Source organism: Strongylocentrotus purpuratus, unplaced genomic scaffold, assembly GCF_000002235.5.
Source record: "Strongylocentrotus purpuratus isolate Spur 01 unplaced genomic scaffold, Spur_5.0 spur5_scaffold_4, whole genome shotgun sequence".
In the NCBI taxonomy this organism is placed as follows: Eukaryota; Metazoa; Echinodermata; class Echinoidea; order Camarodonta; family Strongylocentrotidae; genus Strongylocentrotus; species Strongylocentrotus purpuratus.
The window spans coordinates 11885473-11910022 of NW_022145610.1; the positions used below are offsets into that span (position 1 = coordinate 11885473).

Below are 24550 nucleotides of genomic sequence, written 5' to 3' on the forward strand. Positions count from 1 at the left end.
TGTTTTTTAAAGAGGAGTGGGAATAATAGCACATTAATGCACTTTTTTTTTTTTTACTTGAATGTGCAATGAAAACTAATGTCTTACAAATGAAACTTTATTTTGCAAAACCTTTTCTTGTAAAATGTCATCATCTCAATACTAATTTAATACTTAAGTACACTTTGTCTCTGATTCATAGTAGTTTTAGACCTTGGAATAATATATCTATCGAAAAGGTAAATTTTATACATGTATAAGTTTTGAATACAACCATGCGGGGGAAATTCAGAATACAAACTTAATATTCTATTAATATTCTTCTGAATACATGTAACACGTGGCAAAACAAATTTCATGAATACATTTCATTTAAGTTGAAAATGCCTTGGAATACACATTTTGAGTTGTACAATATCATTATCAGGAAATTATGCAATCCATGCGATACATTAAAACCATATATGCATTATACAGTATTATACAGGCTATACAGTAACGTTTGAATAAAATCTTTGAAAATTCAATTCATAAATTTTGATTTTAATTCATTTTCTAGGGGTGTTTGTTTTTAACGGTCTAATACTTGATTTCCATAGAGTAGCACTTCTTTTGTTAAACCTGATTTTTAACAAAAAATGAAGCCCAGCATCGAGGATTAAGTTATGGAAGAATATGGCAATCATTCTAAAAAATAATCACATCATAATTATAATTCATTGCAATCGCACAAGTCTCACTGCATTCAAGCAAAATGCATGTGAAATGTCTAAACTAGACTCTACAGAATGTCCAATTGATCTGTTTCAAGTGAATATAAAAGAGCTCACATAGGTTATAATTTTTGCTAACAGAATATATGTACAAATCTATATGTACATTTTATATCAGGTTAGTACAGATAAGAATATATAAATAATGTGAATAATTTACAAATACAAGTATTTTCAACTTTATGTCCTATCTAATATGCGTATAACTTTAATACAACAAAGCACCAGTATAAATCTCCTAACTACTCAACTTCAACGACTAACGCCTCTACTTCAACGACTAACGATTTCACTTCATGAAGATATTTCATGAGATAACTAGCGATATCCTTCGGTCTGAACTTTTGAAATTCTTTTGTGGGTTTATGCAAAGGTCTTTGGAGCACATCTGTTTTGGGGATGGTAGATTTAAATCTCCACTGTTCCATCGCTTCTGGCTTTCAACAGATGACATCTCCCTTTACGATTGGCACACTAAGTACATAGGAATACAAATTCAACATATACAATCGATAGATGTTTATATGATAGTCTCTTACCTGTAGCAATCTCATTGCTTCATTTAACACACAGGCTTTTAATTACATGTTATCAGTAAATCCAAACTTTCAGGTAGTCAGGCACACTGCACAAGCAGCAGGGATCATCTTTGGTGAGTGACGTAGCAATTCGCAAGGTGATAACGACAGGCGACTGAGTTCAAAGGTGACACGCGATACACGATGCAAAAATAAAGATGAGATGTGCAAAGAGTGAGCTATTAATATAGGCACTGGTGGGGAACCTGGGCCGGTATTCAATTCAATACTTAGCATAAGTAAGAAATTTACTAAGTAAATGGCTATTAAAGTTAAGTAATTGACTTATCTCGTATTCAAATCGCATTTTAGACTTATACTTACGTAAGACAAAATTTAAGTAAAATACTTACTGATAAGCATTGTGACGTCACACGGTCAATCAAAAGTAATGCGCAATTGATGCATTGCAATAAATGCGCGCTGATATAATTGTGCGCGGGATACAATACTGCGTAAGAAAACCATATGCCTGCCAATCAAGGCCACCAAATAATTGGCTTAAGTCTGGTATGCAGTTGGCTTAGATTGAAAGTAAAATACTTACACAAAAGTGTGAATTGAATACCAAAATTGGCTAAGTATTTTATGTAAGCCAAATACTAAGTAAAAAGTTTAAATGTTGTACTTAAGTATTGAATTGAATACGGGCCCTGGGCCCTGTTTCACAAAACTTGTCGTCAATGACAAGTTACAGTAACTGTTATAAGCTATTGAAAACAAGCCATTTGATTGGCTGAGAGCAAATTGGTCATGGAACTTTAGCATTTGTTATTGATATCTAGTTTTATGAAACAGGGCACCCAGGAGTCTCAAGTTTGACGGACATAGATTTATACAAGAACTCAAATGCTCAAGATTCTTATTATTACTATAACCCGGTGATTATCAACGCATTTTTCCCCCTCCTTCTTTTAAAGCATGACATCAATTTTAGAATCTATGAGCCTGCACCAATGCTCTACAGTATAGGGATTTATCTTATCCTTTGGATAAGACTCACAGCTGTAGGTCCCCTAGTTTCTTCATGACATGAACATGTGCTTACTTGCTGGCACCTACAGTAGAATAATCACTAATTCTATTTTGCCTTGAGCTTCTTATCCATCAGAGACAGCTACATAAATAGCAAACATTTTCTTCAAGCTTTATTGGCCAAACTTCAGGTCTTCTCAAAAAAATCTTTGGTTGCAAAATTTTTCCATCATGTTCTGAATAATCCACATAACCATCCTCATTTCAAATAAACTTTATTGCAGATGATTTCAATCCTCCAAACAGCATTTCTTTAAACAATTAACATATTTGCGAAAGAAGTTTTTGAAGCTCCTAAAAAAGAATCATGGATTAAAAGAGGTGCTTCCACTGATTCTCTCTTCCTTCTATCATGGTGTATGTGCATGTACACTGCATGTTCCCAGGCAAGTGGTAGTGGATGGAGGTCCCTTCAATTGTGATCCTTGCCGGACTTCAAATATTAAACAGCTTAATGTGAGTGGATTATAGACCTCATCTGCTTCTGTGATCTCCTTCGAATCCTATCATCAAGTGAATCAATCAATTTAGATGATAAGTGACGTTCTAAAGCATCGTGAAGCTTGAAGTAGTACATGAGTACTATCACTGCTATGCTACGCTCACTAAGTTCGCTAAAAATATATCCATTCTTTCTACAAGCTAGGAATGCAGAGTTTGGAATCCCACCGAATCACATGACAGGTTATTCTCCCTCAAGGTGAAAGGCCTAAACGTAAACTGTAGTACATCGTAAAAAAGCTTTGGAGACGTACTGTTGGCAATAGTCAATTACTGCGTCCATTCAATTTTGCTACTATCTATCCAATGTCGACTATAATGGTGCTACCTGCAACAACATCCACACGTCTAGTTTGCAACACACTTTAATTCAAATTGGAATGCACGGGTGTAAACTTCACGCACTATCTCTCTGCGAAGGCTCTGCTTTAATATATATATATATCATCTATCGAAGATGGAAGGCACTGATCTGTGTTCTATTCCACACAAAAATTGTCCATGATTCTGGCACCCTATCATATGAGTCGCTCCTCTGGAGGCATTTTCAGGACGTTGTCCATCTCGACGAACGAGCCGGTCATCTCCTGCCGGCTGGGGCTGTACGATCCCTGTGTCGCCCTCTTTTTCCTGACCGAACATACGAAGAAGGAGAGTAAGATGATGACGATGATAAGCACGACTGCCGCGGCAAGCGACGCTCCGATGATGATCCAATTAATGTTAGTTGCCGTCTGCAAGGAAGCAAGAAAAGTGAATGGCTAAATAGTGAGGACTTGGTCGTGGGCTAATTTAAACACAAGAGAAATTGATTTATTATATTAAAATCAGATTTCAGATTGATATGAGAGAAATTGAAGAAAAACTATCTTTTAGAAGTTCCAAAGGAAAATGAAGACTTCAAAAGTTGCACACAGAAAGATGAACAAACTTTATTACATGTGTAACTTTAATCACATCTTACAATATTAAGCAAATGTTTTAAAAAGGAGATAAAATTATTGCATATCTATCATTCCATAAAGTAAATGCAAAGTATTCATGAATATCCTTTTGTAAGGAATATTTCTAAAATTGCTGCTTTTTTTATTGAATCTCCTTCTCAATATCAGATTTTTATATTTCAGTTGTACCAGCCACATGAGCTTACCACAATCCCAACGCTTTTCGGGCCCCTATGTTCAACTTTCACCATTTGAAATTGTGATGAACCAGCACACACAACAACAAAAAACCACTTCTGACGATGCTTTCAAAGCATGATTCTACATGAAAGTGTTACATATCAAAAATGAATATTAGCATTCACACTGAACTTCAACCTCTTAAGGCCTGTCTGTACTAGTTTGGCCAGGAGGGATTAGACCACCTAGGGTGGTCACTAACAGGTGGCTATCTGATCAAATCAGCTGTCAATTAACATAAGAAAAAGGGGATCATGTGGGACCAACAGGCACCGATTAGGCATTATTTGCTATACAGAGGGCGCAAGTATAAGTAGTGCAGTGGGGCCTTAAACAGTTTTACTTACATTTTCGCAGTTGTCGCCTGAGTAGCCGTCCGCACATTCACACTCATAGGTCGGCGTCGCGTCCAAGAGAACACACGTTCCTCCGTTCTGGCAGATACCTTCCGTGAAGCAGGGGTCCATAATAAGGCACTGCGGTCCCAGGTACCCTTCTACACACTCGCACTTGTAGCTGCCGGGTTCCTCCTTACATGTCCCTCCGTTGCTACAAGGGTTGACGGTCGCGTTGCACTCCAGGATGTCTTCCTCACAGTAAGTTCCTTGGAAACCTAGAAGAGATGAATTATGATGATGATAAGTATCTCACTCCTATTAATGACATAATACAGAGAAACCTTTTTATAAAGACCGCTTAAGGGAGACAAGCAAAACAGTCTTTACAAGCAGGTGGTCTTTATAGACAGGTTGCCCTAGTACACGTTTCATTTGCAAAAAGGGAAACAAAATGTGCATCACAACTCCCAAGTATCACTCTCAAAACACAATGATGTGAACATTAAAAAAGGAGGAAATGTTTTAACTCTTGCTAAAGACGAGCACTCAAAAGTCCCAGAGCCCGTCAAATATGTCCTATGGGACCTATGGCTCCAATCCTATCCAAAGCAATATTCCTACGTATATGTCAAACAGATAATATATCATAATGGTACATTACAATTTAGAAAATAAAATCATTTACCGGTAGGTGATTGTTAACATGGTACATGTACTTCTTTCCATGAACCTATGTCTCCCCTCAAACACGTGATAAAAGCTGGTTTGACTTTGTGGTAAATGCTTACTGAGTCACAGACCACCAATTCCAGTGTCATGATCAGTCAAAGAGGCTGTTCACACCGGCAGAGATAGCGTGCGCTAGACCGCGCTATCTCTGCGGTTTGGAAGGTACAACGTCGTTTCGGTCCGCCCAACAGCTAGCCACGGCGAGCCAAAACGGCGTGCCACTGGAGCACCTCTTGGGGGTGGTCAACCAGAGATAGCGCGGTCTAGCGCGCGCTAGAAAAATAGGGGTGCTACGATAGACCGCGCTATCTCATTGCGGTGTGAACAGCCTCAGAGATATCAAACACACAAAGTGTATTGTACATGTACTCTCCATGACCTTCTCCGAATCAGAAGATAGGGTTTTTTGTTATTTTTAGGAGTACGCATTGTTATAAGAGATACAGGTTTCTTTCAACAATCAGCACATTCACATACATTTTTCAAAGAATTACAGCCCCTCTAAAGTGTTGGGAGCCCCAAATTTGAAGGCAAAATTTCACTTAAATTGTAACATAATGTGAAACGGGATGTCTTTAAAGGAACACTTCTGCAAAGATTTCCCCCCCAAAAAAATGTGTTTGAAGACAAAAATTGATAAAAGAGTATAGGTACATAATTTAAATTTTCTGTTGTATGCAGAAAACCTAAATTTTGTATTTTTTCATCAATATTTGATTTGAAACACATTTATTTTTGAAAATCCATGCAGAAATGTGTCTCAAATGACATCTTTTTCCACATTATAATACAATTTGAGTAAAATTTTGCCATCAAATTTTTGGAGCTCCCAACACTTTAGAGGGGCTGTAAGATTGAAATTTCACTTTATTGATCCCCATATTCCTACATGGATTTAAACAAATTATTACTCCATATCATTTGTTGAAAAATTATTAGTCCCAAGTTTGTCTTGAAGTTGGAAGGCATGTTCGTAAGTAACTGCTACGTATGCTTGTTTGATTTCAGCTTTGCCTTTAAAATGAGACACAGACAAGCTACAAGTAAATAGACAGCAGCACTTTAATAAACACCTTTAGCCTCAATGAGAGAGAGAACGCGCACATGGTGTCTACTTCGTTAGCGGCTCAGGAAATTTGAGGTTATGTAATTAGGAAATAGTTGGATGTTCTTTTTGGCAGCTCAGTGTAGATTTCACTGTGGAATGTGTTTTACATCACTCAACAGAGTGGGGGAAAAACATGCCGGAGGGGAAACACACCTTGCGAGATAACACAATTTTTCCATGTCACAAACATGTGGAGGAATACACACCTAACTATTTTATCTCCTGATTTGGGAAGGGGAATTAATATTTGGGACATCCCAGTATACACTGATAATGTTCGTCTGGTGACCCCTACAAAAAAAAGTTGTCAGAAGGAACATGAGACCAACTTGTTGGCCTTGTGGGCTTGCGATCTCCTGGGCCGTCTATTTTGTGGTCCTTCTGGCGACTTGTCAGAAGGTTTGCGAGACTATTAAACATTGTCGGTCCAGTGGGCCTTCTGAAAACTTTCCAGATGGTTCCCTAGACCGATAATGTCAGTTTCATGGGCTATTGGTATCACAGACTGTAGCGTTTGCACTATCCACAAACAGTTCATAGACTTTTGTTTCTAAACATGTAATTCCAAGAAAGGTTTACTCAGTGAATCTTGATAGACTAATTAATTAGGGTCATCCAACAAAATTTGCAAAGACAAAAAACTGTTTCATCAGGAAGAGATAGCATCATTACAAAAATGAGCATGTGAACAGCCCTCTGAAGTACTCCCATATTGTGACTGTGTGTGAACAGCCTCCTCCAGCACTCCGATGTGCATGTACATCTAGTACTTCTCAAGTCTCAACTAGCTGAAGATTACTTTCAAAGAGACATTGAGTCCTTTACTGATGCTACAAATATCAAATCCCATCATACAGACAAACTATCATACTGCAATGGTACAGCACAAAAATTGGGAGAAACAAGAAAGAGTGAGGCAGAGAGAAAGAGGGGGAGGGAGAAGAGGGAGGGAGAAGAGGGAGGGAGAAGAGGGAGGGAGAAGAGGGAGGAGGAGAGAGAGAAAGAGAGATTGAGAGGAAGAAATAGAGCAACCTTTTAACCTTGATCTTCAAAATTCCTTGTCTACGAGTAGAGGAATATCAACTGTTTGATTAACCAAAGTATTATTGTCTCATTCTGAACGTCTTAATGTGAAGGATCACAGATTAATCTGTTACATTTAGGAGTCTCTGCTTAAGATCACTTGCAGACTACGTTTATACTAGAATGATCCTTGTAGCCTTGCAAAGCAGACATAGGAGATGTGATCAAACCCGGAAAGTCTTTTGCCCTGTTCATACTTCAAATTAGCCATTACAAAGGTGCACTTGATCACTTTATCTGCATCTGACAGGACCCAGATTTTATCATTCTTCCTATACACTGTACATACATGGAAGTACAGGACTCATGCTTTTTTCATTCTTTCAGCCTAAACTAGTGCTGTAACATCACGGATATCTCCAATTCCGTTTAACAGCCAGTCAAAACCGGACGGTTTTCGGTTAAACGATTTATTAAAAAAAATAATAATATTGGCCTTGTGAAAAAGCGAGAAGGACTGCGAGGTGATTTAACTGAAGGCGCCGATTTGTGCTTGTGAACTAGTCACAAATAATAGTAACAATGTCGTTTTAGAATAATGTGTAAGATCATTAATGTAAATTAAAAACAGTAGAGGACCTAGGATAGAACCTTGTGGTACACCATGTGTTAAACTTGGATGAATATATATTGAGATCTATTACAAAGATTACTTTCAAACCAAGATGACAGACAAATTGGAGTGTTGTTCTAGTTTCCAAGTGGTAAGTCATCACACCGATTACTGAGCTGGGAGACATTGCCAGGCATAGTGCCAGGTGGAGGGGCATAAATCGAAACTTTAAAAAACGGGAAAACGAAACCGTCCAATTGAAAACGGAATCCGCCATGGGCGGTCGGATACCGGACGGTTAAACGTTTGACTACAGCACTAAGCCTAACCATATCAATGCTTTTAATCTGTACCAAATACATGTACCACCAAGCAGTCAGGAATGCGATGCCTGTATACCTGTATCGCAGTTCCGTGCCTCATTCATACTTCCAGGCTAAATTGGACTGAGCCATTGCTGAGCTGCCAGACTCTGCAGGTTAGGAATGCTAAACCAACCCCAAATCAACTGATTCTTGGCCATTTGAAGGTCTTGTAAATTCATGTTCAGAATGCTGTCCGTCGCGCTCTCTCTCTCTCTCTCTCTCTCTCTCTCTAAAGGGATTTTCCTGTAAGCACTTATAAGCAGATACTCATTAAAATTCCATAGGCAACACTCACTTCTTATACATTTACATTTACCTATCACTCCAAAATATTATATAAAATACCAAGGTGATTTGATCAGTGACTATCACAATGGAATATAACAATAGCACTATAGTAGTAGAGCGATAATCTTGTTACCACAAGGTCCCGGGCTCAAAACTAATTTGACGCTCTAATGCCATTTGGTAAGGCATTAATCATCATAACCAAGTCCCGCAGAGAAAATGCTAAACTGTCAGAATTCTAGTTGCGTCTTTACAAGCATATGCTTCCTATAATACATTACCGGTATGTAGCAGTCAGGTTTTAAAAGCAAATCATCATGAACTAATTAAACATCTACATGTTGCTATCACATTCTAGCATACCGGTAAATGTATGCTATTTCAACTGATATAAATTTACAGAAAGTAATACTTGAAAGGATACATTACCAGATATAAGGTTGTGCATGTATGTAAATATAGCATGAATTCCTCTAATGGTACATGCACAGTACTTCTTGTTCAACGCAACATTTATTTTTCCTTCCTTGTTGACTAAAATAAATCTCTCTAGTGAACCCTCCTAAGCTCTCAAACAATGAATTAACATGGACCAAAGTCCTTGCTCCACATCCCAGCACAGTCAAATTACTTTTATGGTGACAATAAGTCATAACAGCCAAAATATTTGCGGAATTGTAAATTATAACATGTTTGGAATAGCTAGGATTCTGCCTTTGTTAATAGTTGCATCCGACTCTGTCTGCTTATGCATGTCTGCCTACAATTAGTGTAACCATCATGATAAAATAAGGTTCCCTCTTTTCATCTCCCCCCTCCTTCCTACCCACTTCCCCCCCCCCTTTTTTTGGGGGGGGGGGGGTACAAATTACTAATAAACCTTGTCAGAGCCACAGGCATTTGAAATTATATGCACTTTTATAAAGATTGTAACAAATCTAATATCTTGACACAAACAGACGATTATCTATTTTGGTCAGATTCTATATGATACAAAATCTGAAATTTCTTTGATCATACATACATGTATATACATATGTATGTATTGTGTTTACAGCCACAAATATCGAGCCAACAAAAGCCTACAAAAGTTTCATTCTTCACATGACCTGTAGAGCTAAAAGAGTCACACTGTTCACCAAAAAGAATAATACCATTTTTACTGCTCTGTTTGTCAGCCTCAAGACAGAATGGTAAAATATTTGATGCAAAAGACAAGGCTATGCTTTATGACTTGAAAACAAATATGTAGGAACAAATGTTTTTCTTTCTATTCTGTATGCTGGGTCAACATAGGGTCAGGATTGTATGGATTCACTGAATCATGAAATGAATGGACAACTATTAAACTATATCTGATTTGATGACTTTTGATTGACAAAAAGAAAATGCCATAAATTTTCTTTTCCCCCTTTATTTGAGCGGTATACAAATGTACCTTTAACTATTTGAAGGCATATGTTTGTTCAATTGAGAGATTCTATTTTGTAGAATTTAGTAAAAAGAGGCTCTGGACCAGCGCAGCTGAATATATTTTGTATAAAAGCTGCGCTATATCAATTTATTATTATTATTATTATTATTAACTACACCATGTATTTTGACCAACTACCATTTCCTAAAACTTCTAATATAACCATGACTACTTCTACTACCCCCCCCCCCAAAAAAAAAAAAATTAAAAAAATTCACTACTCCTACATGTCCTGCTACTTTATTATCATACAGTCATTAATACTGACAAGAAAACTACATATAAAAATACATATGTATTAAAATCAAAATGATAGAGTATTATAAAAATAGGAAATTTGAAAAAATTTAACATTTGTTTCTAGAAATTTATATAATGTAGTGTTACAAATATCAGTCACAAACACAAGAAAGGTGTAAAATCTGAAATATATATTGACTTGTTCCAGTCACAGGAAAAAATTTAAAATCTGAAAGAAATACTGTGTACTGTACCTGTTCCTTCACAGTTACATTCGTAGCCATTGACAAGATCTGTGCAGGTTGCCCCATTGACGCACAGGTTATCGACGCATTCATCAATGTTGGTTCCGCAGTTCTTGTCGGTATATCCCGCTACGCAGGTGCACTCATAGTCGTAAGGCAGGTCTGTGCAGGTGGCCTCGTTTAGACACAGGTTGCTGGCGCAGTCGGGCAGTTTGATTTCACAAACTATACCTGAATATATATCAAGGGATAAAAGGGATGATGAGTGTGGTTTTAGGACAAGCTTGTGCAGTCGGCCCAGTTTTCACGTACATAAAAGTTGCTAGCTTGATCTCATAAACTCTACCTAGATAGGTATAGTGTAAAAAATGAAAGTGATGAGGAGGGAGAAGATAGGGCAAGTTTGTGCAGCTAACCCAGTTTTCACAAAAGTTGCTGGCATAGTTTGGCAGTTTGAATTCACAAACTCTATCTAAAAACGTATAAAGTACAGGAGGAGATGGAAGTGATGATGAGTATGGTAGCTAGGCCCGTTTTCACAAAAGTTGGTGCCGCAGACTACCACTTGGTTTAAAAAATGACATGAGTTGTAATGCACAGTTCCAAAATATACAGTACATGTACATGTATGTTATTCAAACAATGTACATGTATCCAACACATAAAAAGGAGCTACGATTTAAATTTGATGGACTTTTGATGAATTCTAGCATAATATGATCACAACCTAGCCAATCAAATGCAAGGATTTCAGTGGCTAATAACGATTATCACTCTTTTTATTGATAACAAGTTTTATGAAACAGATCTCTGATCTTTACTATAAAAAGAGTCATTTCCAAACTGCAATCACAAGATTCAAGATCACAACTCATCTAACAAGCAAAAGAATCCTTACACAATGTACATGTACGGTGTTAGTACATGTTCGTAGACATGTAACTATGACACTCGTTAATCATTCCTAACGAGCTCACTTACCACTGTAACCCGGCGCACACGTGCAGGTGAAAGTCACCCTGTCGGACGTACAGTTACTTCCCTCTTGCTGACAAGGGTTGCTGTCGCACCAGTCAATCTCGTTCTGGCAGTTCGTGTCGTTGAAACCCGTCAGGCAGGAACACTGGTACGTGAACGAGTCGTCGGCGGGGTCCAGCGTCTGGGAGCACGTGCCTTCGTTCTGGCAAGGGGGATTGATGCAGGGGCCCGCAAATTGGCAACGCGTACCTGCGTGTCGGGGAAAGGGGGGAAATGTTTAAACTCATAAAACTATTGGCACTTTTTTCCCTACAAAGAAAAAAAGTACAGTGAAACCTGTATATAAAGACCACCAAAGGGAGACAAGAATCTGTCTCTATAGGCAGCAGGTCTTAATGTTCAGGTTCCTTTTAATGCATGTGTCAATGTAAATCGATGTTCAAGGGAGACAAAAAATGTGGTCTTAATAGAAGTGTTCTTTCTATACAGGTGTTTGCTACAGCAGGTACGACTTCATCAAGCTTGGTTTATGAAATGTTGTATTATCATTATCACAACCTTTGACACAATATATCAACCTAACTGTATGCAAACATGTACAGAGGCAAATGAAGATGGGGGGGGGGATCCTAATTTCTATAGATTAAGAGATATTTTGAAATGAATTTTTGACCTCCTATATTTCCTAACCCCAAAGATACATGTACTCTCACTCCAGTCAAATTAAAAATCCTTAAGAACATCTAGTTTTAACAATATGTGAGAAATTCATTTCATATGTACACAATTTACTTTCGGAGATTTGCCTGTATTCATCAATGTAATTAAAGCATTATGTGATTCATATCTTAAATTTTGGCAAGACTATATCATTCTTATTGCTACAGTTTGTCAAAATTTGTGGCATTTTTGTCACATATATATATTTGAATTATTGGAAATAATAATCACTGATACATGAACTTATAATTCCCAACAAACTACGACATTAACATTGTAGAAAGGGAGAGATAAAATCAGTCTCCAATAAACCTCTTATGCCTAAAGAAATTAAATCATTGTGAATATATGTGGCAGAATTATATTATTTCAGCTCTGCTTCTTTTATGTAGGAATTATGACAAATATGCTTCTGAGAAAATAAAATTTGTTTTTACATTTTTGTGACATAGTACAGTGTACATACAGTATTACATACCTTGATAATCTGTTTTTTTTCTTCTTTCTATTTCGTTCCCAACCGTAATTAAAATAATTGTACAAAGAAGATTAATGAGCAGAAAAATTACTGTATAAAGGCAAACAAATATTGTAAAGCACCATGACTCACTATTGTGTATAGGCAATTAAACCAAAATATCTCTCTACAAATGCCAGTGTTTTTTATAAACATGATCTGTTCTATAGTTTGATGAGACCATTTCTCTCTGACAAGTCTCAAATTTTAGGTTCTGTCATTACTCTAATTTCACATGCAAGTTGATCATTTCCATATCAATATAACGAGTAGTGGTGAACTTTAAAACAAACATACAACAGACAGAAAACGCAGAACAACATACAGTACAAAAGTCATACAAACACTGGGACAAGCAAATAAACATTAACAGCAATGCAAACAAGAAAAAAAATGCTTGCTCACTTTCAAGACAAACAGTACAACAACAACAAAAATAACACAAATTATAACACACACATAAAAAAACTTGTTGAATGAATGTATCATGTACTGTACATGTACATGTGTATGTACACTGTACATGTGCCACAAAATTACATATTTACAGTGTACTCTCAAATAGCAATTTAAAGATGAAGTTGAGTTCTGGTCATGCGATTGCATTGTGAAAGAAACGGTGTGGAACCGACCAGAAAAGGTTGATCATTTAGCATATAAGAATTTGTGTGTATTGCAAGGTTCTGGAATCATCAAATTGATAAGAAATTTGGTAAAGTAACAAACACTGTACACAGACAGATGTATATGGGACTACACGAACACGTGGCGTAAAAAGCCGACCCCCGACTTTTACGATGTTACATGCATATTTAGAATGTGAAGGCATTTGAAGAGCCATGCTTTTCAGGGAACATGTCTTATCTGATGTTCTTCCACACTTGCATAATGAGAATGAGTAATGCTCACAAATTATTTTTCACCTCTTCCCAGAACTCAACCTTCTCTTTAACATCAATGTGTATTCAAGTCTTCTGCTATAATAAATGTCTTTTTTTAATAATATTACTATCAAATATATAAACTATCAAAGATTTCAAAACAATCAGTATTCAAAACTCACCCACAAACAAACAGGAACATAAACTGTACATATACAGTACAAAATACGACACAACACAGAGTGTTTAACACAAACACAGCAAGTAAAATATAGATTTAGAGAGAGAGAAAAAAACATAGGGGGGGGGGGTGAGAGAGACTGAGAGAGAAAGAGGTAGAGAGAGAGAGAGAGTGAATGAGAGAGAGACTCAGACAGAGTGAGAGTGCAAGAGAGTGAGTGAGTGAGTGAGTAAAAGGGAGAGAGACAGAGATACTTATTACAGACCTCACTCAGAATGACAAGAGTATCGTGATGTGTTGAATAGAAAACGAGGTGCTATCTGATTAAAGCTGGCCTTCAGTTGTTGAACAGCTGATCGTATGACAATGGAAACTACATGTAGATGTTATTAGAAATATATTGTATGTTTGGAGATTGGGGACATTGATAGTATAAATAATGATTGTTTTGTATGATTGAATTTTTAGATAATGTAGGAGGTTCTTTCTGTTCATGTTATGACATTACCTACAAGAACTGAGTGACTCATGAATTAAAGTCTCTGGAAATGTGAGAATTCATTCAGTGTTTTGACTAGCTATGATGTATGTATACATGTACATGTATGTCATGAAATACGAGTACATGTATATAGAAATGTATAAGATAGTTTTCTATGCATATTTATCATACATTTACATGTACACTGTATGCAATAAAATATCTGCATTGTGATGTAATACACATGATGTATTTTACATTAAGATAAACATACCCCCCCCCCCCACACACACACAAACAAAAAAAATAGCAATAATAATAATCATTATAATGCTAATTAATACTTGTTTAAAGAATAATAATAATGAATTAATACAAAAATTTAAAATTATTTTAAAAAAGTTACAGAAAAAATATGAAAACAGTCACATCATTGTATTCTATTATTTGCAAGTTACCATACAAGTTTTGGTTACAGCATGGAACTATTAAAATAACATCCAACAAAATGTAGCGGTACTGTACATTCAAAAATTGATTCTCAATAATATTTTTGTTTGTTTTTGCTTTTGTTTATTTATTTGTTTTTTCCTTAGTCTGTTTTTCCTTATTCTCCTGGATTCCATCAACTATTGGATAGTACAGTGTACTTGTGTCTGTTCATTTTAGTTGAATATATGCATGCTCATTTGTTGTGGAATTTTCAATGCCAAAATAACTTCTTCTTTTTTTAAGTACAACTTATATAATTATACTTGTACAGTGTAGAATATGAAGTAATGATGAGCCAGATTGAGGTGAGATGCGAGTTCAAAATTATTTCTAGATTGTAATAATGTGATAGACTGTAAAAGAAATTTGTTCATTTTTAGTTGAAAGAAGAGGAATTAGTTCACCACTACCCATTAGTTCCTTTAAAGCAGGCTACAATTTTGTCTAGCTGTTTACATGGTACTTTTCAACCAACTACACATTATACTACATAAGAATGAAATATATTTCAGAACTAAATGTAACTGTAGTACTAAAGACATAATATTAGAGTTTTGACAAACAAAGATACATTTTGAAACAAGAATTTCAAAAAGAGATATTAGTAAAATACAACGATTCACACTGCATTCACATTAGATTTGTTTCATGTACGCTTGACAAGAATTATTCGGTATATAGTACATATTCTTTCCCAAGGAAAAGTTAGTATTGTTCGGAAACTGAATCTGCATGCAAATATTCAAAGGCGGCGTACAAAATGTAAATTTTTCATCTATCCGGTACCTAAATGTCAGCTTACAACTTTCTTTTCCAGACAACCAGAACCAAATTTTGAGGGGGAAAAAAAAAATCACAAGGCCAAATTAAACCCTCTTCGCTCACTTTAAAGGTGTTCCACAGTAATGTCAGAGCTGCTCTGACCTAGCTGGTTATGTTTTCACAATGCACAATGTCTGGAGTTCTTGATATACATGTAGTGCATAGTAAAATTTGATCAGGGCAGCTAAGATGCGCACGTACATTACTGTAGAACATCGTTATTAAAAAATGTACATGGGCAAGAGACTTTGTTATATATGAGCTACATTGTGTACATAGCTTTGCTGATTTTGTGTCGGCGTACTCTACATGAAACAAATCAGAGTGGCAGTGACATTCACAACAGAATAAAGAACATAATGATCGTTTCTAGACTGTAACACAAAGACAATACAAAGATGTGTCCGCTGCATGAGAGAAAGGAAGTATAGACCATGGATAGTAAAAAGAGAATATCTAACAAGTCTGCTGAGAGCCAGAAGGATGTTAGCTCCACTAGTGTAGCATTTTGCAGAGTGTTCAACCATGGACCTACTACATGGTTAACCAATTTAACATCCTTTACACTCTCAAACTAAATTTTGCTATAAGGTAATGATGTTTAGATTATAATTATTTGAGAAAACAGGAAAATTTAAGGTCGAGGGTAAAGTGAAACAATTTCAAAATGTGAGTTTGCGGGCATTCGCATTATAGGCTAAAATCTAATTATAGACCACAGGAATAAATACGAAAAAGAATCAACAAGTAAGTAATACACACAAACGTGATTTTTTTAATTTTTTTTTAAATTTCTTAAATTGCAAGTAAACATCTCTAGAAAGGAAGAAAGTTGTATGTTAATACTTTCTCAAATATCCTTGTCAATATCGTATACAGACGGTAACCGTAAGGCATTCTTTTCACGTCATGTACATTTCCATTTCAAATATCCACAAACTCTGAAAGATATTTGTCAGAAGATGGATTTAAAATCATAAAGCCTTGAAGTAATATAACCTTTCAAAAAAGTTGGTTCCCCTTTTATGGTTAAGCTTAATGCATACTGCTCGCAGCCCCTGTAGATATTATAAAGCAGGTTACAATATAAACTAATAATTGCAATCAGGCATGCTGTTTCAGCAGCATTAATGCTAAAAAGCATCACATAGCTTTAAGTAGCATTTAATTCAATATATATATAAGGATTTTTAAAAAACTTTCCCAGGTCCATACGCCCTTCTCCCATGCAGCCAACGAAAGTGGAAAAGCCCAGAGAAATTTCCAGGAGAAAGATAGTACCTTCGTTAAACTCTATACAGATGCACCACCAGGAGCTTGTTCCCCAGTCCACACTACAAAGCCCGCCGTTCTGGCAGACGACAGCCGAACAATCGGCCACTTCGCACACGTCCCCTACATATCCCAGGGTGCAATTGCAAAGGACACTATCGGGGGACTCAACGGAGCATTGACCGTCGTGCTGGCAGGGATTGGGACTGCACGGGGCAATTTCGCAGTTTCGACCAAAGACACCCTCGGGGCAAGTGCAGGTATAGTTGCCCTCAGTGTTAGAACAGTTGCCTCCATTTTGGCAAGGGTCAAGGGTCATGCATTCATTGACATCTACGTCACAATGCACGCCTGTGGAATACATTTGATTATTTGGTATACATCATTAATGCACGTTTTGGTGCAAAGGGCCAGAAAACATGAGAGGGCAGTATTCACAAATTTAATTTTGTATGAATTGAATGAGAATCACAAATTTGATATTTTGGAGGGGTAGGGGTAATATGTTTCTCAAATAAATAAGGTAATTTTGAAGTTAAAAATGAAGGTTCCATTTGAAATATAAACCAAGGGCAGCGAGATAAAGGGGAGAGGGGAGGAAGAATTTAAAAGGAAAAAATATTCAAATATGCTTTATGCAATTTCAATTGAATAGAATCAATGTTTGATTTCTGTTTAATGAAATATTTTCATTTTCGATCCAAATCCATGCAAAAATTGAATGAAAACAACAACTGGGGTTAGTTTTTGACCAACAGATCGGGGGGGGGGGAGGCTCACATTCACATGGGGCATGCCTTTCCTTCATGTACGTGTACACTTACATGTACATGTATGAGTGTGTTAGTGGTCTCGGAGTAGGGAACATCGCAGGGTTAGCTAAAAGCGAGGCTTTATAGAACATGAGAGAGCAATGCGCAGTGCGTTGGCCTTAATATTTGGTTAGAAGGGTGTGATTGTTATGAATTTTAAAATGAAGAAAAATGTGGAGAACCTTTTTTTATTTAAATTTAATATCAGACTAATAAACAGCAAAAACAAATTACTATTGTTTTCCTGATAAAAGTGATGTGTAATAATGATGATGATGATGGTGATGATGATGATGATAATAATGACCATAATGATGTGATGACAAAAATGATGACAGTGATGATGATTATAATAATGAATATGCCATCGATTACAAAATTGATATAGTTGATTATAGTTGATATGTTCATGGAATATCTTCAGTGTTTGAAAGGAATGATATTAAATGGTTTAAACTGGTGTAAATATGTATGGCAAATTCTGCAGCGAACACAAATTCTGTGTTCACACGCATTCACAAAAATATGAAATAATGACTTAGAAGAATGTAAATATATGATTATAGGATTAGAAAAGAAGCAATGTTTTAAGGTTAAGGTGATGGATGTAATTTATTTTGTTATTTCGGCTTACTGATTAGTAGATTGAGTATAAAGAAATTATCAAGTAGAGAGAGGAAAAGACAGTTATTGAAGAAGCACAACAACAAAGACACAAACACAAAAACAAAAACAGAAACAATAATGATCTCTCATCAGCAGCATAATCAGTAAGTAACTCCTAGTCCTATGCACAAAATGGAAAATATTCCAGACATTCACATGCATCCTTAATACAATGATTGCTAATTTTTAAACAACCTCTCCTATTACAGAGAAATGGAAATTTATGAAGACTCTTGTACAAAATTAAATTTGGAGCGGTGCTCGAAAGGCATCACAAAGTTGCCAACTAGCATTAATAGATTACCCTTTGAAATTTCATAACTACATGTAGTTTCTTATCTGTTATAAGATTTTCATTCAAATTGTCACTGATCTGTTTCTCCAATTTGTCTGCTATTATTAAAAACCAACTTAATAATATCAAGGTAGATTGTCACTACAAACACGGCAATATCTCTCCAGTTATAGTTACGATGTCAAACACGACATTGATTTTTATTAAAAAGAACGTGCAAAATTAGTCAAATTAAGCGTTTCGCTGGCGGCCACCTTCATGCAGTGAGAGTTATTGTTAATTGGGTCATTCTTTTTGCATGCATATTAATTATCATTCTATGTGGAGGCATCATATCGTGCAAAACATAAAACTTCATGACAAATTCAGCACTTGTAATTAAAGTTCTGATGTAATTGGAACTGTACGTTGGAAGTATTAAAGCCTACACGTACATAAGACCACAAATTTCTGTTTAGTTTATTATTAATATGTACATTCAATTAATTACCAGCAATAGAATTAAACAAAATGTAAATCAGGATTAATCAGTTTCAATGTAAAATAGAATATACAATTAAGGTATAATATAAAGAAATTATTAAAACACACATAAGGTAATTGTGGTTTTAAGTAGGCCGAACATTTTCTTCAAGTAATATTTCCTTTCAACTGACTTTTTGATTATAGAATAAAACAATGATATCCACTTAAAAGAGGCGATGGAATATAACCTTACGTCTATGCATTGAAGATAAAATGTCACTGGGCTAGGGCTTGCTATTACAGGCTCAAGAATTGGCTCAAAGTTAGTCAGAAAAACTTGCTATTAAATGTAAGTTTATTTTGAGTTCTCATGATGAAAAAATATTCATAAATAATTTAAGAGGATAATGAAAATTGTCAAAGATTATGAAATAAATCCCATCAAACAAATTGGAGAGAAAAATTACAACAAGCAAAAGAAGAAGGCATTTTATTGGTTGAGCTGTCAATCAATATGCATTCCCATATATGTAAATTTATGTTGGTCTTTTGAAACTCACATAACTTTTAGTGGGCCAGAGTAATTTTTATTTAAATTTGCTTGTCTGAACAACCAATGCACCCCCTGATTAACAATTCAGGATCTAGACATTTAGTCTAGACTTGTAATTTCATAACAAGAACTGAAGATTATATGGAGAAAGAAAAAAAAAAGTCATTCGAAGATATGGAATCTTAAACTTACCTTCGTAATTGTCGGGACAGGCGCATGTGTAACTGTCAATCAGATCATCACACGTCCCAGCATAGCATGGGTTCGATAAGCATTCGTCGATATTGATATCACAAGATTGACCTGTGTAGCCTAGATAAATATAAAGGAGAGAAAAATATGTGGGTGAAATAAACCAGAACATGTCGAGGGGTCAGTGACACAAAGACGTAACTCTATCTTGGCCATTTTGAGAAAAAGTGGTTTATGTGTATTAAACTGAGCACTTTGGCCTTAACGAGTCTTATGTTTCACTAGCCATTGACTTTAATGAGGTATTGGGTGGAGTTAAGTCTTTGTGTTTCCTGGAAAGACCACATTTTTCTGAACATTTTGAAATTAAATACTCATTTTAGCAAAATATGGACATATATGTACGTCTTGGTGTCACTGAACCCTCGATGTGTAGTCATTGAATTAGAAATTTACTTTATTTGATGACAATAACATACTAGTAATTTGTAGTTGTATAGCACATATCACATTTGATATCACATCTCTATGTGCTTCCAGAGGACCTCCCCAGCTTTCAAGGGTAAATCTTACTACAAGGTACCTGCTTCTTGTATGGAAGATTCAGATAAATGTCTCAGCAAGTATGGTTGTACCACGGCAGGGATTTGAACCCCGTACTATGCGGTTCACAGTCTTGAAACTTATCCACTGGACTTCAACACCACTCGCCATTTTTCACAATTGTTTCATCCACATGAAAGTTTTTGGTTTTGCATTGCACTGTATTTCTATGTATGTATGTATGTACATTACGCATCTATCTATCTATCATTCTATCTATCTATCTTTGAGAAAGATAGGGGATGGAGAAAGTGAGAAAGAGTGAGAATGAAAGAGAGAATGACAGAGAGAGGCAGAGAGAGGAACGTTAAAAAATGTTTACCTGCTAAGCAATCACACATGAACTCATTCACACCATCCACGCATGGTGCTCCATTGAGACAAGAATCAGGCTGGCAGTCATCAATATTTGTTTGACAATCGTTACCAGTGTAGCCAGTTACGCACTGACAATCATAGGCCAACAACGTTCTGTCCGAAACACACGTAGCTCCGTTCTGGCACGGGACGGAAGCGCAGTAGTCAGTCTCATATGCGCAACGTGCACCCTCGTAGCCTGGGACGCAGGCACACGTGAAGCTGTCAGAGCCAGCAGGAGGATTGGGAACATCAGAACATGTCCCACCGTTTAAGCATGGGTCGTTGTCGCACGTTGCAGATATCTGCAAGAAAAAAAATGAAGATACATCTTATTTGTTTCTAAACTTGTAGCAGAAAACAGTGTTTCCAATATAAAACATAATTTTTTTAACTGGGTTTGGTACTGAAGAGACATGGAAAGCAATCATCCAAAATCTTTCCAAAATTTGCATCAACAAGTAAATTTTTGTTAAGTGTATTTTTCTCTTCACGGAATTGAGGTAGAGATTCATAGGAAGATAAAATAAAAATTGAAGCAAAGGTAACTTCTCCTTAATTGTGATATTTCTATTCATGGCATTGAGGTAGAGATTCAAGAGAAGAGCTGATCGATACACTGCCTGAACTTACATTAAATTCACACATTCTCCCTGTGAACTCTGCAGGACAATCGCAAGTAAATTCAGCAGTGCCATTTGTGCACGCCCCTTCATTCTGGCAGGGATCCGACGCGCACTCATCGATATCCACGCCGCAGTTGGTGCCTTCATAACCAGGTGCACAGGAACAGTTGTATCCGTTCACCAAATCAAAACATGTTGAACTGAACTGACATGGATCAGGGTCACACTCGTCGATGTTCGTCTCGCAGTAGTCCCCGGTAAATCCTGGAAGGCAGATGCAAATAAAAGCGTTCCATTGATCAGTGCAATTGCCGCCATTCTGACAAGGGGATGATGCGCAAACGTCGCGACCGGCATCACCAATAGTGACATCGGTGATGTCAATGGCATAGAACTGTTCCTCGTTGGTCGCGTTGTAGACGGACTGGTTAAAGAACGGCAACAAGAAGGTTCCGATGCGCACATCCTCTAGATTCCCTTCGTATGAAGTGTAGACGTCAAAGTAATCGTTGTTGGCGATATCTGTGCCTCCAAGGTATACTATCCCACTGCTGCCATCATTAACCACGTCGCTCAGTCCACCCTGGAAGGTGATTTGTTCCGTGACATTGAAGTTATCAATCGCAACTGTGACCTCCGGAGATGCAAAGGTAATCCTCACGTCATGATAAACACCATCCGAGACGGAATAATCAGGCACGATTTCATAGACGGTGCCCAGACTGCGAGCTTGTGTACCAAAGAAGAACCTGATGGATAGTTTGGAATCCTGGATGTCTATGGTGATGAAGTACCCTAGGACGTCGTTGGAGGAATGCAGTATTAAGCCCACATCTCTACGTGTCTGTAGTCGGAAGGTGATGGTGCTGAGTTCCCTGGTAGTGTTAAGGCTATTGTTGTACTTTATCATGCTTCCAGAACCACTGAATGTAGCTGGTGTAAGGCCTTTAAGAAGTGAGAAAAGACAATGAATATTACTGCAATGCAGAGAATACTTTCCTAAATGGTATAAAGAATATAACTTTTTCTTCAACATCTTAAAGTGTACCAATTACCTGACAAATAATTTGTGTATAGCTAGAAATGCATAAAATCAATCTAAAAAAAACTTTACCTGGCAAAGGTAAAGGGTAAAGGGTTGAAGAGTATGAAGAAAAATAAAAGATAACATTGAACCCCGCATATAGGGCCCACACAAAACCTAAGTAGAACTGGGGTTCTGTGTGAGCCCTATCCTATACAAGAGCGTATGCATGCCTTAACTAGAATACCATTGAGAATATATTTAAAGTGAAATATCTCTTTGTAGAAGTAATATTTGAAGCTCATATTTTGAATACAATTTAGTGACATGGAAGCCTTTACATCAAGATCAAAACATATTTTGGCGATTGGTACACTTTATATGTTATTTCTCGGGGGTCACTTTTATGGGTTTTGTTCATATACATGTATACATTGTTTTTCTTTGTGTTTTCAAACAACAGAACCTTACTTGTTTTTTTGTTTTTTTAAATCTGATGAACTCAGTAGCTTCATTGTCATCTTGGATAATGACTTCTATCTCAGTATGAATAGGCAGCAGGAACTGAAGTAAACTCATCTACTTTAAGGGAAAGAACCAAAATGAAGATCAAATCAAATTACAGTATAAAATATCATCTAAGGTCATAGAACTTACATTCATATCCTTCATCTCTGTCAAGACAGTCTGCACCCCCTGGACATGGGTTCACGGAGCAGATAGTTTCCTCCGAGCAGTTCTTCCCTCCATAACCGTTGGGGCAATCACATTCAAAGTCATTCCAGGTGATGCTGCAGATCCCTTCACTTTCGCAGGGTTCAGGATCACAAGTATTGTCACTGTTGCACATACTGATCACATTGGAGTTGGTGGCAACAGGAATGGAGTCGATCTGAAAGTCTACAATGTCCAGGGGGAAGAACTCCAAGGAGTAGTTGTTGTATTTGACATCCCAGAGACATCCCTTGAAGTACATGGAGCCCGAAACTGCTGCAGGTAGGCCAACAGCGTTGAAATCCGCTACACCTCCTACAAACATCTGGTCAAAAGAGGGCTCACTGCTGCCTGCAAGCACTTCCGTCTGAGGCAAGGATGAGTCCAGAGTGAGGCTCATGTTGGTTGATTGTCGGCTGAACTCTAGAGAATGGTACCTCCCATCAGAGACAGAATCAGATACCCTGAGGCTTCCAGTGGTACCGCCAAAGGACACGTCAGCAATAACAGAGCTGTTGTCTATCGCAAGTACGATGAAGTCCTGTCCTGAACCCGTGTAAAGGAGAAGTCCATCCTGTTCTCTGGTGCGGAATATTAGTCTGATGGTGTTCTCTGATTCGGAGAGGGGATATCCTGAGGTCTCAAACATGGCGTAGCTTGTAGTCTCCTCAAAGCTGAAAGTTCCCTGCACAAAGCCTAGGTTGAAAACAAAATAAAACCCAAGATTATCTCCTTCCATCATGATATCCTCCATTCCAGTATAAAAACTAGCTACTTCTTGACTTATTCTCGATAAATACTTTCACATATCCCAAACAGACAGGGTAGGGTGTGCTACTATTCTTTATGCAGAAAAGAAGAAAAACAAGTTTGGCTCGTTATTTGTTTATTCATCAAGGAAATTGCACACTGTTGACTTAAACATATCTTACTTAAGGATTGATTTCACAGGATGATTTGCAGGTAAGGGAACAAACAAATATTTGTCTTACGATTCTGCAAAACATTCTGGATGAAAGCAAAGGAGAAAGAAAGATTCTACGTTACATGTAGTTTGTGAACTAATATTCAAAAATGTCTTTTTCTTGATCAGTCAGTTGTAAAAACTAGAAAATAACTGCAATCATAAAGGAATATTTCTTATTGTTTAATATATATGCATGAATGTGCAACAAATTAAATGAGCCATTGACATTTAAAACCTACATGAAAATTCAAAGAGTCCCATTCTAATAGATTGGTATCCCCAAAGTGTTAATCTATACATTGATACGCATCCTACAGGCTGAAATACTGTAACCCTTAATAGTAAATGACCAAGCAGAATGAAACATGGCAACTGCCTGTAGAAAATATGTCCCTGTGTTCATATTTTGCCACACAAACATAAAAAGGTCTAAAAATGACTCGTTACCAGTAACACAAG

General features: G+C 36.8%; 1 protein-coding gene across 3 annotated transcripts in view; it reads right to left on the reverse strand.

Annotated features, from left to right (window-relative positions):
* Positions 1 to 2032: 2032 nt before the first annotated feature.
* Positions 2033 to 24550, reverse strand: part of LOC755030 (protein crumbs homolog 1) — a 52494-nt gene continuing 29976 nt past the window's right edge. For 2 of the 3 annotated variants that reach the window (XM_030998096.1, XM_030998094.1), the window contains 9 exons: positions 23068 to 23820; positions 21394 to 22331; positions 20726 to 21065; positions 19801 to 19920; positions 16827 to 17168; positions 11455 to 11700; positions 10483 to 10704; positions 4398 to 4663; positions 2033 to 3600 (listed from right to left, as the gene is read on the reverse strand). In XM_030998096.1, coding sequence (XP_030853956.1) covers positions 3385 to 3600; positions 4398 to 4663; positions 10483 to 10704; positions 11455 to 11700; positions 16827 to 17168; positions 19801 to 19920; positions 20726 to 21065; positions 21394 to 22331; positions 23068 to 23820 — 3443 coding nt within the window. In that variant the 3' untranslated portion in view covers positions 2033 to 3384. The remainder of the gene's footprint in view (positions 3601 to 4397; positions 4664 to 10482; positions 10705 to 11454; positions 11701 to 16826; positions 17169 to 19800; positions 19921 to 20725; positions 21066 to 21393; positions 22332 to 23067; positions 23821 to 24550) is intronic. The other variant, XM_030998097.1, reaches the window with a different exon arrangement.